This window comes from Scatophagus argus, chromosome 24, assembly GCF_020382885.2.
Source record: "Scatophagus argus isolate fScaArg1 chromosome 24, fScaArg1.pri, whole genome shotgun sequence".
Taxonomy (NCBI): domain Eukaryota; kingdom Metazoa; phylum Chordata; class Actinopteri; family Scatophagidae; genus Scatophagus; species Scatophagus argus.
In genome coordinates, this window is record NC_058516.1 from 9,461,064 (window position 1) to 9,472,484 (window position 11,421).

The following is an 11,421-nucleotide window of genomic DNA, read 5'->3' on the forward strand; positions in this document are numbered from 1 at the left end:
GTTTGGCCATTTGGGGTTTCAGCATGTATCAACAATCCTTCTCTTGAGCTGTGTTACTCCACAATATGCTGGATCATTTTCAACATCTTACCACTCTGATAGACAGTTTTTTAATGTCTATTCAGATTTGTTTGCCACAAAGCAGTAAATGCACAAGCTGGCTGAACTCCTTCTGCCACAGTGAAACGCTTTTCCTTGTCTTTTTTATGCTACACGTCCCATATTAAACTGGAATAAACTGGTCAGCGCGATTACTGCCTTACAATCGCCAGTGGAACGCCATTTGGAGAAACACAGTTTATGCCAGAGCTATGTCCCCATATTGACAGAACTGTTCATTTTAAAAAAAAAATGCTTTTCTGCTATTTTTTTTGGATCCTCCTTTGAATGTAAATATCTATGTTTAGGTTTCACCAATGATCATTTCCAGGATGACACAAGACTACTTAGAGGTACTTTTTTCTCCCCAGATTTTTAACTCTCGTGTCCACACACACACACACACACACTGATGATTTTCTGATCAAATCAGTGATGATGAAAGTACATTAGGTAACACTCTGTGTTAAGTCAGATGTTTGTAAGTTGTTTCTAATGGCTTTTATAGTAGTTAATAAGGTTTTGTTAATACTTGGGCTGGCTTTTATGAAACATAAATTATTGAATGTTTTTTACCTGAATTAAAGATTATTTAAATCAGGGAAAGTTTAATGCATCAGAAAAAAACTATCAGCTCCAGAAATATATTTAAAATGTTTTGTGTCTATACTTCACATGATCCTCCCACAAGTGAGACGTTGAATGGGTTGACTACTTTCCACCTGGAATCATGATGGTGTGTAAGCACAGCCTATAAAAATCATGTAAAGACATGATCAGGATTAAAGAGGTCTGGGATGTGACTGAAGGAGCAGGAGGAAGAGGATGATGGTGATGCTGACGTGATTTTCATGATGTCCTCTCAGTGTGTTATGCAGTGGCTCAACAGAGTTCAAACTGAAATGTCACAACCTCAAATCTGCCTCTGCAGCATTACTTTGCTGGAATGAAACCGTAGTTACCGATGGTGCCAGCTACACAATTTGAGCAGATTTTTCCTGGAAGCTTGAAGTTAGGATGTCCTGGCTGGTAAATTACAACCTCAGTGCAAATCACTGGGTTACTGGTGAAATATGGAGAAAAGATGGCCACAAAAGTTGTCACTGACTCACATAAATGCCAGTCTAGCTGCTTCGTATTCACAGTTCAAATTACTTGTCAGATAAAGTGCTGAATACTAAAGTAATAATGTCTGCAATTAATTCTGCTTTGCTTTGCTTTATGTACCACTACATTTATTATTTTTTCCGGGAAATTTCTGGCTTGATCACTTGACACAATTTCCCTTTCAACAAATTTGAGAGCAGGGTAACAGGGTGACTTTCTGCCTCATATAATTTAGTTTTGATTTTGTTTTTATGTAGACGCGAATCAGTTATTACACATGCAACACTTTGATTGCAAAGCTTGTGAGGTCTTTGAAAGGAGGAATTTAATCTATAAGGCGATAAAGTGTTACCAGAGAGCACCCCAAGAGGGCAGATTTACTTTCAGTTTAATCAATTCAAAACATAAAATGAGAGTACGGCTCATTAGCTAATTATATAGTATCCATTTATCCATTCCCTGTTTGTTTTATTCATGATCGGATAAAAGAAAAACTTGTTTCTGCCTGATTGGTTTGACCTAAACTGAACAGACTCGAACCCTTTAGGGCAGTTTCAGCTCCAGGAACGGATTGTGATGAATTACCGCATGAGGACCAATTACCAAACAGCAAAGAGAATGAGTTGTCATGGTGAAGTAAGGGAAGACTTCAAATCAGTTCATTCTAATCAGGTCTATCTCACTCATCGCCAAGCCTCAAGGCAGACTGTGGCTTGAAGGACGGTGTCCATTCTGAGAGATCTGGAGGACAGAGAGGAGATGTGGCATTTTGTTTGCTTGAAGACCTGCGCGATGTCAGGCACTCACACACACACACACACACACTCAATCTCTGGGCTTAAAGAGAGAGGGAGAAAGGAAAACAGAAACCGAATTTTTCTTCATACAAACACACAAACACACACTTCATCGCAAAGTGAAGCCCAGTTAATCCCTTCTAGCTGCTGTTAAGGAGCCACTCTGTTTTTGTCATTGGCTAAAAGAAGGCATTTGCTGCACACACACACACACACACACACACACCTCCTCCTGACACTCAGGACAGGCGTCCGAGCTACTCATTAGGCACGTGAACACACCGCTGTATTTACTATAAACTCAAGATGCAGATTTAGGTTCCCACAGATATCTCATTTGGCTTTGAGTGTTCTGTGTTTAGTGGCATGTTACAGTAAAACCAAGTGAACCCCTTTCCCCTTGTTTATGTCTATAATACCGTGTAAATACATCTTATTACTACTTGGTAGTTGTACCAAGTAGTCTGCAAATATAGTAACATCTATTTTAGCCTCATTTCATGAATAAATATCCTCATGCCAGACCTTTTCCTTAAAAAAAAAAAAAAAATTAAACCACACTTTTTTCATCAAACATTAATTGGTTTTGATTGTTTAAGACTTTGATAACAAAGGAGTAGTTTAGTAAGCAGTCGCTATGAGGCCAAGAGAGTTCTCTGTGCTTCCCACCACTGCCATTTATGCAAAGTTTTCTATCTATCTCTCTATTTTTGTCTGTGTATTCAGCCTACATCGAGGACGTAGCACGTTGTGTGGACCAGAGCAAGCGGCTCATCATCGTCATGACACCCAGCTATGTCGTGCGGAGGGGGTGGAGCATCTTTGAGCTGGAGACAAGACTGCGCAACATGCTCGTGACCGGCGAGATCAAGGTCATCCTGATCGAGTGCGCCGAGTTGCGCGGCATCATGAACTACCAGGAAGTAGAGGCCCTCAAACACACCATCAAGATGCTGACGGTCATCAAGTGGCGCGGGCAGTCCAGCAACAAGCTCAACTCCAAGTTCTGGAAACAGCTGCTCTACGAGATGCCCTTCAAGCGCATGGAGCCCCTGAGCATCTCCCACGAGCAGGTGCTGGACGTCAGCGAACAGGGCCCCTTCAGTGAGCTCCAGACCGTCTCGGCCATCTCCATGGCGGCAGCCACCTCCACCGCCATGGCGACGGCACACCCGGACTTGCGCTCAACCTTCCACAACTCTTGCCACACCCAGATGAGGCAGAAACACTATTACCGTAGCTACGACTATGACCTGCCTCCAGGTGGCACACTCCCGCCACTCTCCTCACTAGGCAACCAGCACACCTACTGCAACATCCCCATGACGCTCATCAACGGACAGAGGCCACAGTCCAAGTCGCCGCGCCAGCAGAGCCTGGACGACGCCCACGGCAACAACGCCATGCTGCCGCTGCTGCCCAGGGAGACCAGTATATCCAGTGTCATCTGGTGACAGAGACGGCCCCCGGCTGGATAGACTGCAGATCTATACGTCACAGGGAGGACTCACCACTGGACCCTGAACGCACCGGAGCCAGAGGGACCCGAATGGCACTAAGCTACTTGCTGCTGTTGAATTTGCACCAGGAAACATCAGGGGGAAGGGAGGGTAGGGGAAGGAGGACACGCTGGACACGTTGGTGATGGAGGTGGTGGCAGATTTTTTTTTTTTTTTGATCCAAAAAGAGCTTTTATTGAAACTGAACAACAACAAAACAGAAAACAAGCAAGGAGAACTTTTGTATGCCTGTATAAACACTCGCGTAACACAAGCCAACACCTATGATAATTTACCCAGAAAGTCGAGGAATACAGGGTCCTGTACATACGTTTTTCTAATTCTTTGTAGCATCAGTGTTTGGGACTTGTTTCTCGTTTATGTTTTAACATCAGTTGGGACTTTTTTTTTCCTCTCTTTTGTTTCAGTTTGTACAAAAGTGGAGCAATGGCCTGTGAGATGTTTTGGATAAACCGTTGTTACATGTATCTTAATTTGCTGGCTGGTGTAGTTTATAAAGCTTTTGGGTTTGTTCGGGGCGTGGGTGGGTGGGGGAGGGAGGCGGTACAAGTCGCAGCCTTCGGGATATGAGAACGATTTAGCTCGGATTTTTCCGGGAGTTTCAACTCCTCTGGCTGCTGTGAGAGTTGAGAATCTGGACTCAACCAGAATATGCAAAATATGGAGTCCAGAGAGTGCGGAAGAGACGGGTTTTTCAAATCGATCCTGTTCCAGTGCTTTCAGAGGAGTCATATCTGTGACGGGGGATATGAAGAATATGGTGCTAGGCTTCACATCTCTCTTCTCTCTTCTCTCACGATAACATTTACTTTAAAAAAAAAAAAATAGAAAAGAAAAAAAAACAGCCTTGCTATTTACCTTAACAAATGAATATATCACCGAAAATTAATTATGTGTATTATTTTATGACAACAGAAAAGTCTATTTTTGTAACTGAGGGATATTTGCTTCGAAAAGTTATACCTATAAAGTTCCTGATAGAAGGCATTGGGGAAACGTGATAAAATAAAAAAGTTGTTATCTGGAACTGCACAGTTCACAGAAATCGATAAGTCATTCACTAAATGTCTTACCCTTATATGGCAAGAGAAAAAAAAAATTTTTGTGTTTTCATCATTAAAAATAAATAAATAAATAAATTTTAAAAAAAAGGAATTTTGACCATTCAGTACACACCACTGCTGATTGTGGCTCAGCGGGCTCTTTACGTGGGCTGATTTAGCAGTCATGGCAGCGATTCACAGTTGATTTAACAAGGATGGAGCTACGTTATCAATGATGTCAGTACAGATGGAGGAGCCTTGACATCCACCGTCACCTGAAGCATTTACTGTACCTGGTTTCTTCTGTAGGACCAAACAAGGCTGTCCAGGGCTAAACCATTATCTCTGTTCTTCATTTCCTCTTCAGTGACAGCTCTGTTATTTCTTTGCATCCCCCTTGTCAACGGAAATGATGTGTCGTATGAGCAACGCTCCATAAAATAGGCCTTCTCGGTTCTGACACTTTGAGTTGGCCGCGGCTGCTCGACGCTGCTGTGGCGACAGGACGTAGGAATGCAACGACCACAATAATGAAGAGTTTCACTCCAAAATGAGTGTAAAAACATGTGGAACACCTTCAAACAGTTGCTGACTTCCTTATGAACTTGAAATGTTATTAATGTTTAGTTAAAGTAATATTTTAGAGGATGTAATCAGTTATATTTTTTGACACACTGACCAGTAATCATGTGTATTCTCAAAACCAATAGCCTTTAAGGATGAAACCCTTCCAAATAAGATGTAATTAATGCAGAAGAGTGACGAAAAAGTATTTAAAAATGCAAATGAAGTCCTGGAGTTTATGTAACTATAGGACAGAGATGCTACTTAGAGCAAGTTAGACCAAAGCGAGCTACAGTGAACCATTCTCCATTCACAAGCTGGTCCTTTTTTCCTCTCTCTCTTAGGGAAGCTTCTATCATGATCGGTCCAATTTCATCAAATCATACGAAACAAGAGCTATCCTCTCCTCACACATCCACTGAGACCCGTGAAGGCGGCGTGTGTGCTTACTCCTCCCGCAGCTGTGCCGTGTGGTTTGTTCCAAGAAACTAACCTCATACTAAAAATACCTGCAGCGTCTCATAATGTAGACGTGTTTCATTTAGTGCCATAAAATATGCAAAGGTAGGTGAGGTAAACAATAAGTGAAGAATTACGGGGTTTGCTTGCAATCTTCAGTTTATGTCTTTTTGATTGTACTTCAGAACAGGCCTGGGTTTTTCTGACAGTTTCAAAGCGTTTGCCATAAGCTTGACAGGTATGCCTTTTAGAGGAACAGTCCTCTTCATGCGAGATCTTTTCAGTCAGCCAATAGATTTTTTGAGCCAGGCCTGTCTTTTTTTTTTTTTTTAACCCATCTCAATCAGCCCTCCCCTTCCCATTGCAAAGTAAATAAGATAAGGATTACGTTTAAGAGCACCGTATGTGAACAGAGGAGTTGGTTGTGCTCTTTACATGGCATTGTGTAAATATAATCAAGACAATAATGTGATTAAGATGAAGACAATCGAGCCATATTCATGAAACCAATGGTCATTATTATGGTCATTATTCACAAGGCCTCTCAAAGTAGAAATGGGTAGAATCAATGGGATTTTGACAGGAGTTTGGCGTCAACGCTCCTGCTTTGAGAGGCTGTGTGAATACAGATGTGTGCGTTTTCTCCGTGGGGTGGTACACATTTTTGTTTCATGATGAATTGAACATTTCTGGCGACTTGGCTTTGATGATAAAGATGATGATGATGATGATGGTGATGATGAATAACAATGACAATATATAGCACAGAATTATTCCAGGCACCTTCACCACTCTTGAGACGACGTCTCTCCTGTTTCTGATTTATTTTCTATTATGTATCTGCAATGTTCATTAAAGAAGATATTGTTATTATTAATAAAACCACATTTACGGTAATGTGATTCCTTCAGTTCTGTGTGTGTGGGTGTGGAGAGAGTGAGAGTGCTGCATTTGTTAAAACGCCACCCGGCTCACTTTGTTTATGGAGCAGCAGCACAGATTGCTGACGATGCCCGGATCTCTTTTTTCCCTGGCGGGGAGCCGATGCTGCTCCAACCGCCATAACTCTGCCGTCTCCCGTAAAACCTTGAAACAACAATCAATACGTCTCCTTACTCCACTCTGAGACTGAATCAGCCTCATTTTAAAATAAGAGTAAATCAGTTGAATCGATGCATTGAGAAACACTTTCCGAACCCAACGTTTTCTGATTGTTGTTTGACCTTAGCCACACAAAGAAATCAGGAAGTTGATTTGTTTAAAGGATGCAGCTTTCATACCATGTGATTGTGCAAATTACAAATATATTTGGGTCATGTATGCCTGCATGTAGAGTCTTCATACATTGAAAACTACTAGTTTCTCATTTAAATTGTCACATTGTCACATACTTGTAGTGTGCTTGGAGAAAGAGTAACACCCCCCCCCCCCCAATGTGTAGTCATTTGCTTATTTTGCTGTGATCAAAGCAGCAGCAGTGGAGAGAAAAGAAAAATGAAAGGCACACGGGAAAGAATCTTAAAATACTGCCAGACAGTGTTAATTAGCCTCTGTATGCCTTTCTTGAATGATGACAAAGTTGCCATGAGCCAATTTAGCCCAATTTAGAAAACAATATTCCAGGTGAGTGTAGCTGAAGTGTATCAGCAGTCTGTCATTCAGAAGATCCCTCCCTATGCTCTCGAAATATTCGAAAATGTAAGCATGGTGGCACATAACACTGCTTTAACGTGGACAGATGTTTGGTTTTCATACAAATCCAGCCTGGAAATTCTCTGGCTGAGAATTGTTTGCAGCTATTGTCAGGGAACACTGTTTTCAGAAAACTTTGTGGAATTCAGGATCTTCTTTTTCCTGCTAAAAAATGCTTCTGTTCTCTATCTACAGAATTGGAGCCGTGGTGCTGCTGGATCATATTATATTTCTTACTGCGGCTGTGTTGCATTTACAAAATGCCAGGCTTCAGGCATGAATAGGAAAAGCTCTTTGAAAGAAATGTGCAATCAGACAAAATGGAACTGAATGCTGCTGATTTGTGACATTCATAATAACCCATAAAATGTCACAATTATAGTTCTCACAACGCCACTGTGCCACGTATCGGCACTTTCACACCACTGTGACACCACCTGTGTGTGCTCTTCCAGGTGCAGTTAAAGAAATTGTTCAACATTTTGGGAAGCACACTCCTCTGCATTTTTGCCGAGATTTAGGCGAGAAGATCGATAGCCCACTCACTTTCTGTACAGTAAATACCGGTTAGCTTAGCTTAGCATAAAGACTGGAAACAGCTGGCCTGGCTCTGTTTAAAGAAAATAAGAAAATACCGCCTACCACCACTTCTAAAATTCACTAACTAACTTGTTATACTTAAATTGTTTAGTCTGTAGTCTGTAGTTCTGTTTTACTTGTCCACTTGCACCATCATTTCGTGCTTGTTGCCTGGCAACCTCACAACACAGCCAAGAAAAAAGCCTGATATGTTATCATTTATTACACTTTGGTTTTAAAGTTTGTATTTCTCAAGATAGCGAACTATTCCTTTATGCAAAATGTGGCCAAGCGTGTCTGCTATGTCGTCCACCATCTTGGTCCAGTTCAGTCCGGACAGTACAGAGTTTCCCTTCTCATTTACATAATGTAACACACGTGCAACATTGGTCATAGTGACAAAATTGTCTATATGTATGAATTAGTAAATCAGATTATTTGCACCATTACTTCACCGATCCTGACCTGAAAGGGGAATCACTTAAGTATAATCAGATTGCTGTATTACATGATTACCTCCTTCACATCATGATTGTACTTTCGATCTTACACAACTGTGGCTGCTGCAATCTGCTGAAAAAAATGAAAGCCCATGTCTTAGTGTCGGCAGTTCAGTCACTCTGAGGATTGAATTTAATCTTTTTTTTCTCTCTCTTCTCACAGACCACCCTTCGACAGTGCAGCAGCAAAGTAAACAAAATCTTTCCCCACAGGTGAAAAGTAGCCATCCTACATGAGGTGAGCAGCTGTGTTCTGCTGTGCCACGGTTCCATGCGCCTTGTACTGAACTAGAGTAAGCCCAGCGTTCCCTATAGCCATTTTGTTTTTCTGCCAATACGACTTTAACATGAAGCCACACTCTAATCATCTGTGCCCTTGTGAACATAGAAAGCCGCCAGATGTTTTCATTCGAGCCGACATGTTGCCATATGGTGTGCGAGTCTGTGAAAAGGGGAGGGGGGAGGGGAGAGTTCCTAAGCTTCAGCACTTTCCCCCCCAAAATGAAATAATTTTCACTTCATTATGGCGTCACAGCTTAATAAGCCCCCTGAACAAAAGCATGTGACGTGTGGGAAAGTCGAGACACTCAGTGAGAGCAGATCAGGCTGCAAACCTACAGATGTGGTGTTTCTTCCTCTGCCTTCACACACACACACTTACTGGTGAAGAGTATTACTCACTCTGGCAGGTAAACCATGCCCCTCCATGTCCCACAGGGCCTTGTTACTCGGAGCTCTGTGCTCTGTGCCCTGTGTGACATGTCTTCCACTCGAAGAACCGGGCCAATTGTCTGTGCATGGATAGGTGAAGGCTGTGTGTGTGTGAGTGAGAGAGAGAGAGAGAGAGAGAGAACATTTGGAGAGTGGATGCAGGCAGCTGTTAACCCAGTTTTGGAGTAATTCTGAACTCACCATGGTTCAGCAGGGCATAATTGCCTGTGCATGCAGTGTGAGTGAGTGTGTGTCAGCGGAAGATGCAAGTCATGGATCACTGATCACTGACCGAGTCCTTATTTGTTCTTGCGAAAGCGCCTGTCTTTAATTGTGTATTATTTTCCTGCACTATCAACATCCATGTGGGGTGAGGTTGGATATTGATTTGGGTACAGCTGGCTTATCAAAGCAGAGCCTGCTGCAGTTTTCACGTCTTAATTGAACAAATCAAAAACACACAAGTGAAATCATATTAGCTTATTCTAATCAGAGTGAACGGTTGCTCCACTGAATTTGAGCAGGGACCAGTTTATGTCCTCCATTTGAAAGATACAGCTAGAAATCCAGCCACCTCAGGTAATACAAAGTGAAACGCTGTCATCTGCTGGACATGCTTCATCCTGCACCTCGACCGTCTCTCGCAAGGCATGCTGGGAGGGCTGGACAAATTTGAGCCATTATGGTAAAAGTGGGATGATGTGTATCTTCATACAAATGACACATATCCTCTGTAAATTGCCCCAGTTGAACTCATTTTGCCATCTGAAACCTATAATTGTGATGAATGGAAGTGTGTGAATTTCCTGTAAAGCAGAGCGCTGCCATTAGATAAACTGCTGCTGTTACTTACAAAGCACTTTTTATGGCTCCCAAATGAGCAATGATACAGGCCGTGCACAGGGTGGGTATATAACGAGGGATATGTTATGTTTATTTGTGCCACATACTGTTTATCAAATTACTAAATGAGCTAAAATGTTTCACTATGAATGCACAATGTAAGTCACTCTTCTCATCTCTGCACATTTGGGGATATGGGACTGCAAATGATTTTATCCTGTGGGGACAGTGGCTACATAATCACAAATAAACCCTGCTTCAGATTATAGCAAATATTTCAACACTTTCCACACTTTACGTTCACAACGGTGAGGCAACACTCGGCCACGACCGCGTTGTATTTTGTGGATTTTTGAGGTCAAATCGCCAACCAGGTAAGCGCCTTCTCCTGAAACTGAAACGTTATAATTTAGTTAATGCTTTGTTATTTGTTGCTTGAAGTTACGGAAAAGAAACAGTTTTTAAAAAGTGGGAATCAATTAAAGCGTTTGGGGTTTACAGTTCCATTTACAGTTCAAATATTAATGTCCGACCAGCTATTTAAAAAAAATCCGAAAGAATTGGTAATTATGTGGTTATGTTATTTTACCGTTTAAAGATACGATAAGAAAATATGAGTGTCCTAACCAAGACACTCGAGAAAACGCATCAGGTGTGGGTAGTGACGCAGCTTACAGTGACTGCGGCATGACCCAGCAAACATGGACGCACGTACACAATATTTTCGGGCCAGTTTTGTTAGTTGTGGTCCGTTTTAGTTATGTAACAGGGAGGCAGTACGCCTCTGTAAACATAGCAGTAAACAAGTTAGCCACAAACCAAAACAACAGCAACATTTAAGGGATGCACCGATGTTGCTTTATTTAATTTCCGGTTCCGACACGTGAGTGCGGATACAGAGCACGATCACATAGCGGTGTTTAATCGATAAACTGGATGTTTTACTGTTTTGTTTACACATCGTCTTCCTCGCTTTCTAAAACAACGTGCAACAAATAAATAACAGTTTTGTTTGAACAACTTTGTAATTCATTCACAGTTTACAAACGTGCTGAAGAAGTTGATAAATCACACCCCAACAGAACCCAAATATAAACAAGTGACATAGTCCAAACAAAATACTCAAACATGGATCAAAGCTCAGTATTGCATAGGTGCATCCCTACAAATATATCCAAATATATCCGCCATCCATTTTAATCATCTTCCAAAGAAGAGAGACACGTGGCATGAGAGGTATAAGCACATTTAAGCTCAGAAAACAGTTTTTTGCCTTTCAAAGTAAAATTTCTCCTGGCAACACTATAGCTTTAGTTAACTGAAGTTATTTATGATGGCTGCAGGTTATTAATAATGTTATAATGCTGGTGTCACTGCTACAATAGACTTAATAGACTTGATCGGGATTTTATGATTTCCCAAGTTTAATAAGGCCTGATGGATGCATTAGTAGACGATCATTTTGTAGCACTCACAGTCAGAAAGTCTTGTGTTTTGTGATCTCCTT

General features: G+C 41.6%; 1 protein-coding gene across 3 annotated transcripts in view; it reads left to right on the top strand.

Moving 5' to 3' along the window:
* The window catches only part of LOC124055589 (interleukin-1 receptor accessory protein-like 1), a 258,111-nt gene extending 254,115 nt beyond the window's left edge, over positions 1-3,996 (top strand). For 2 of the 3 annotated variants that reach the window (XM_046382514.1, XM_046382513.1), the window contains exons 12-13: positions 408-452; positions 2,730-3,996. In XM_046382514.1, coding sequence (XP_046238470.1) covers positions 408-452; positions 2,730-3,457 — 773 coding nt within the window. In that variant the 3' untranslated portion in view covers positions 3,458-3,996. The remainder of the gene's footprint in view (positions 1-407; positions 453-2,729) is intronic. The other variant, XM_046382515.1, reaches the window with a different exon arrangement.
* Positions 3,997-11,421: the final 7,425 nt, after the last annotated feature.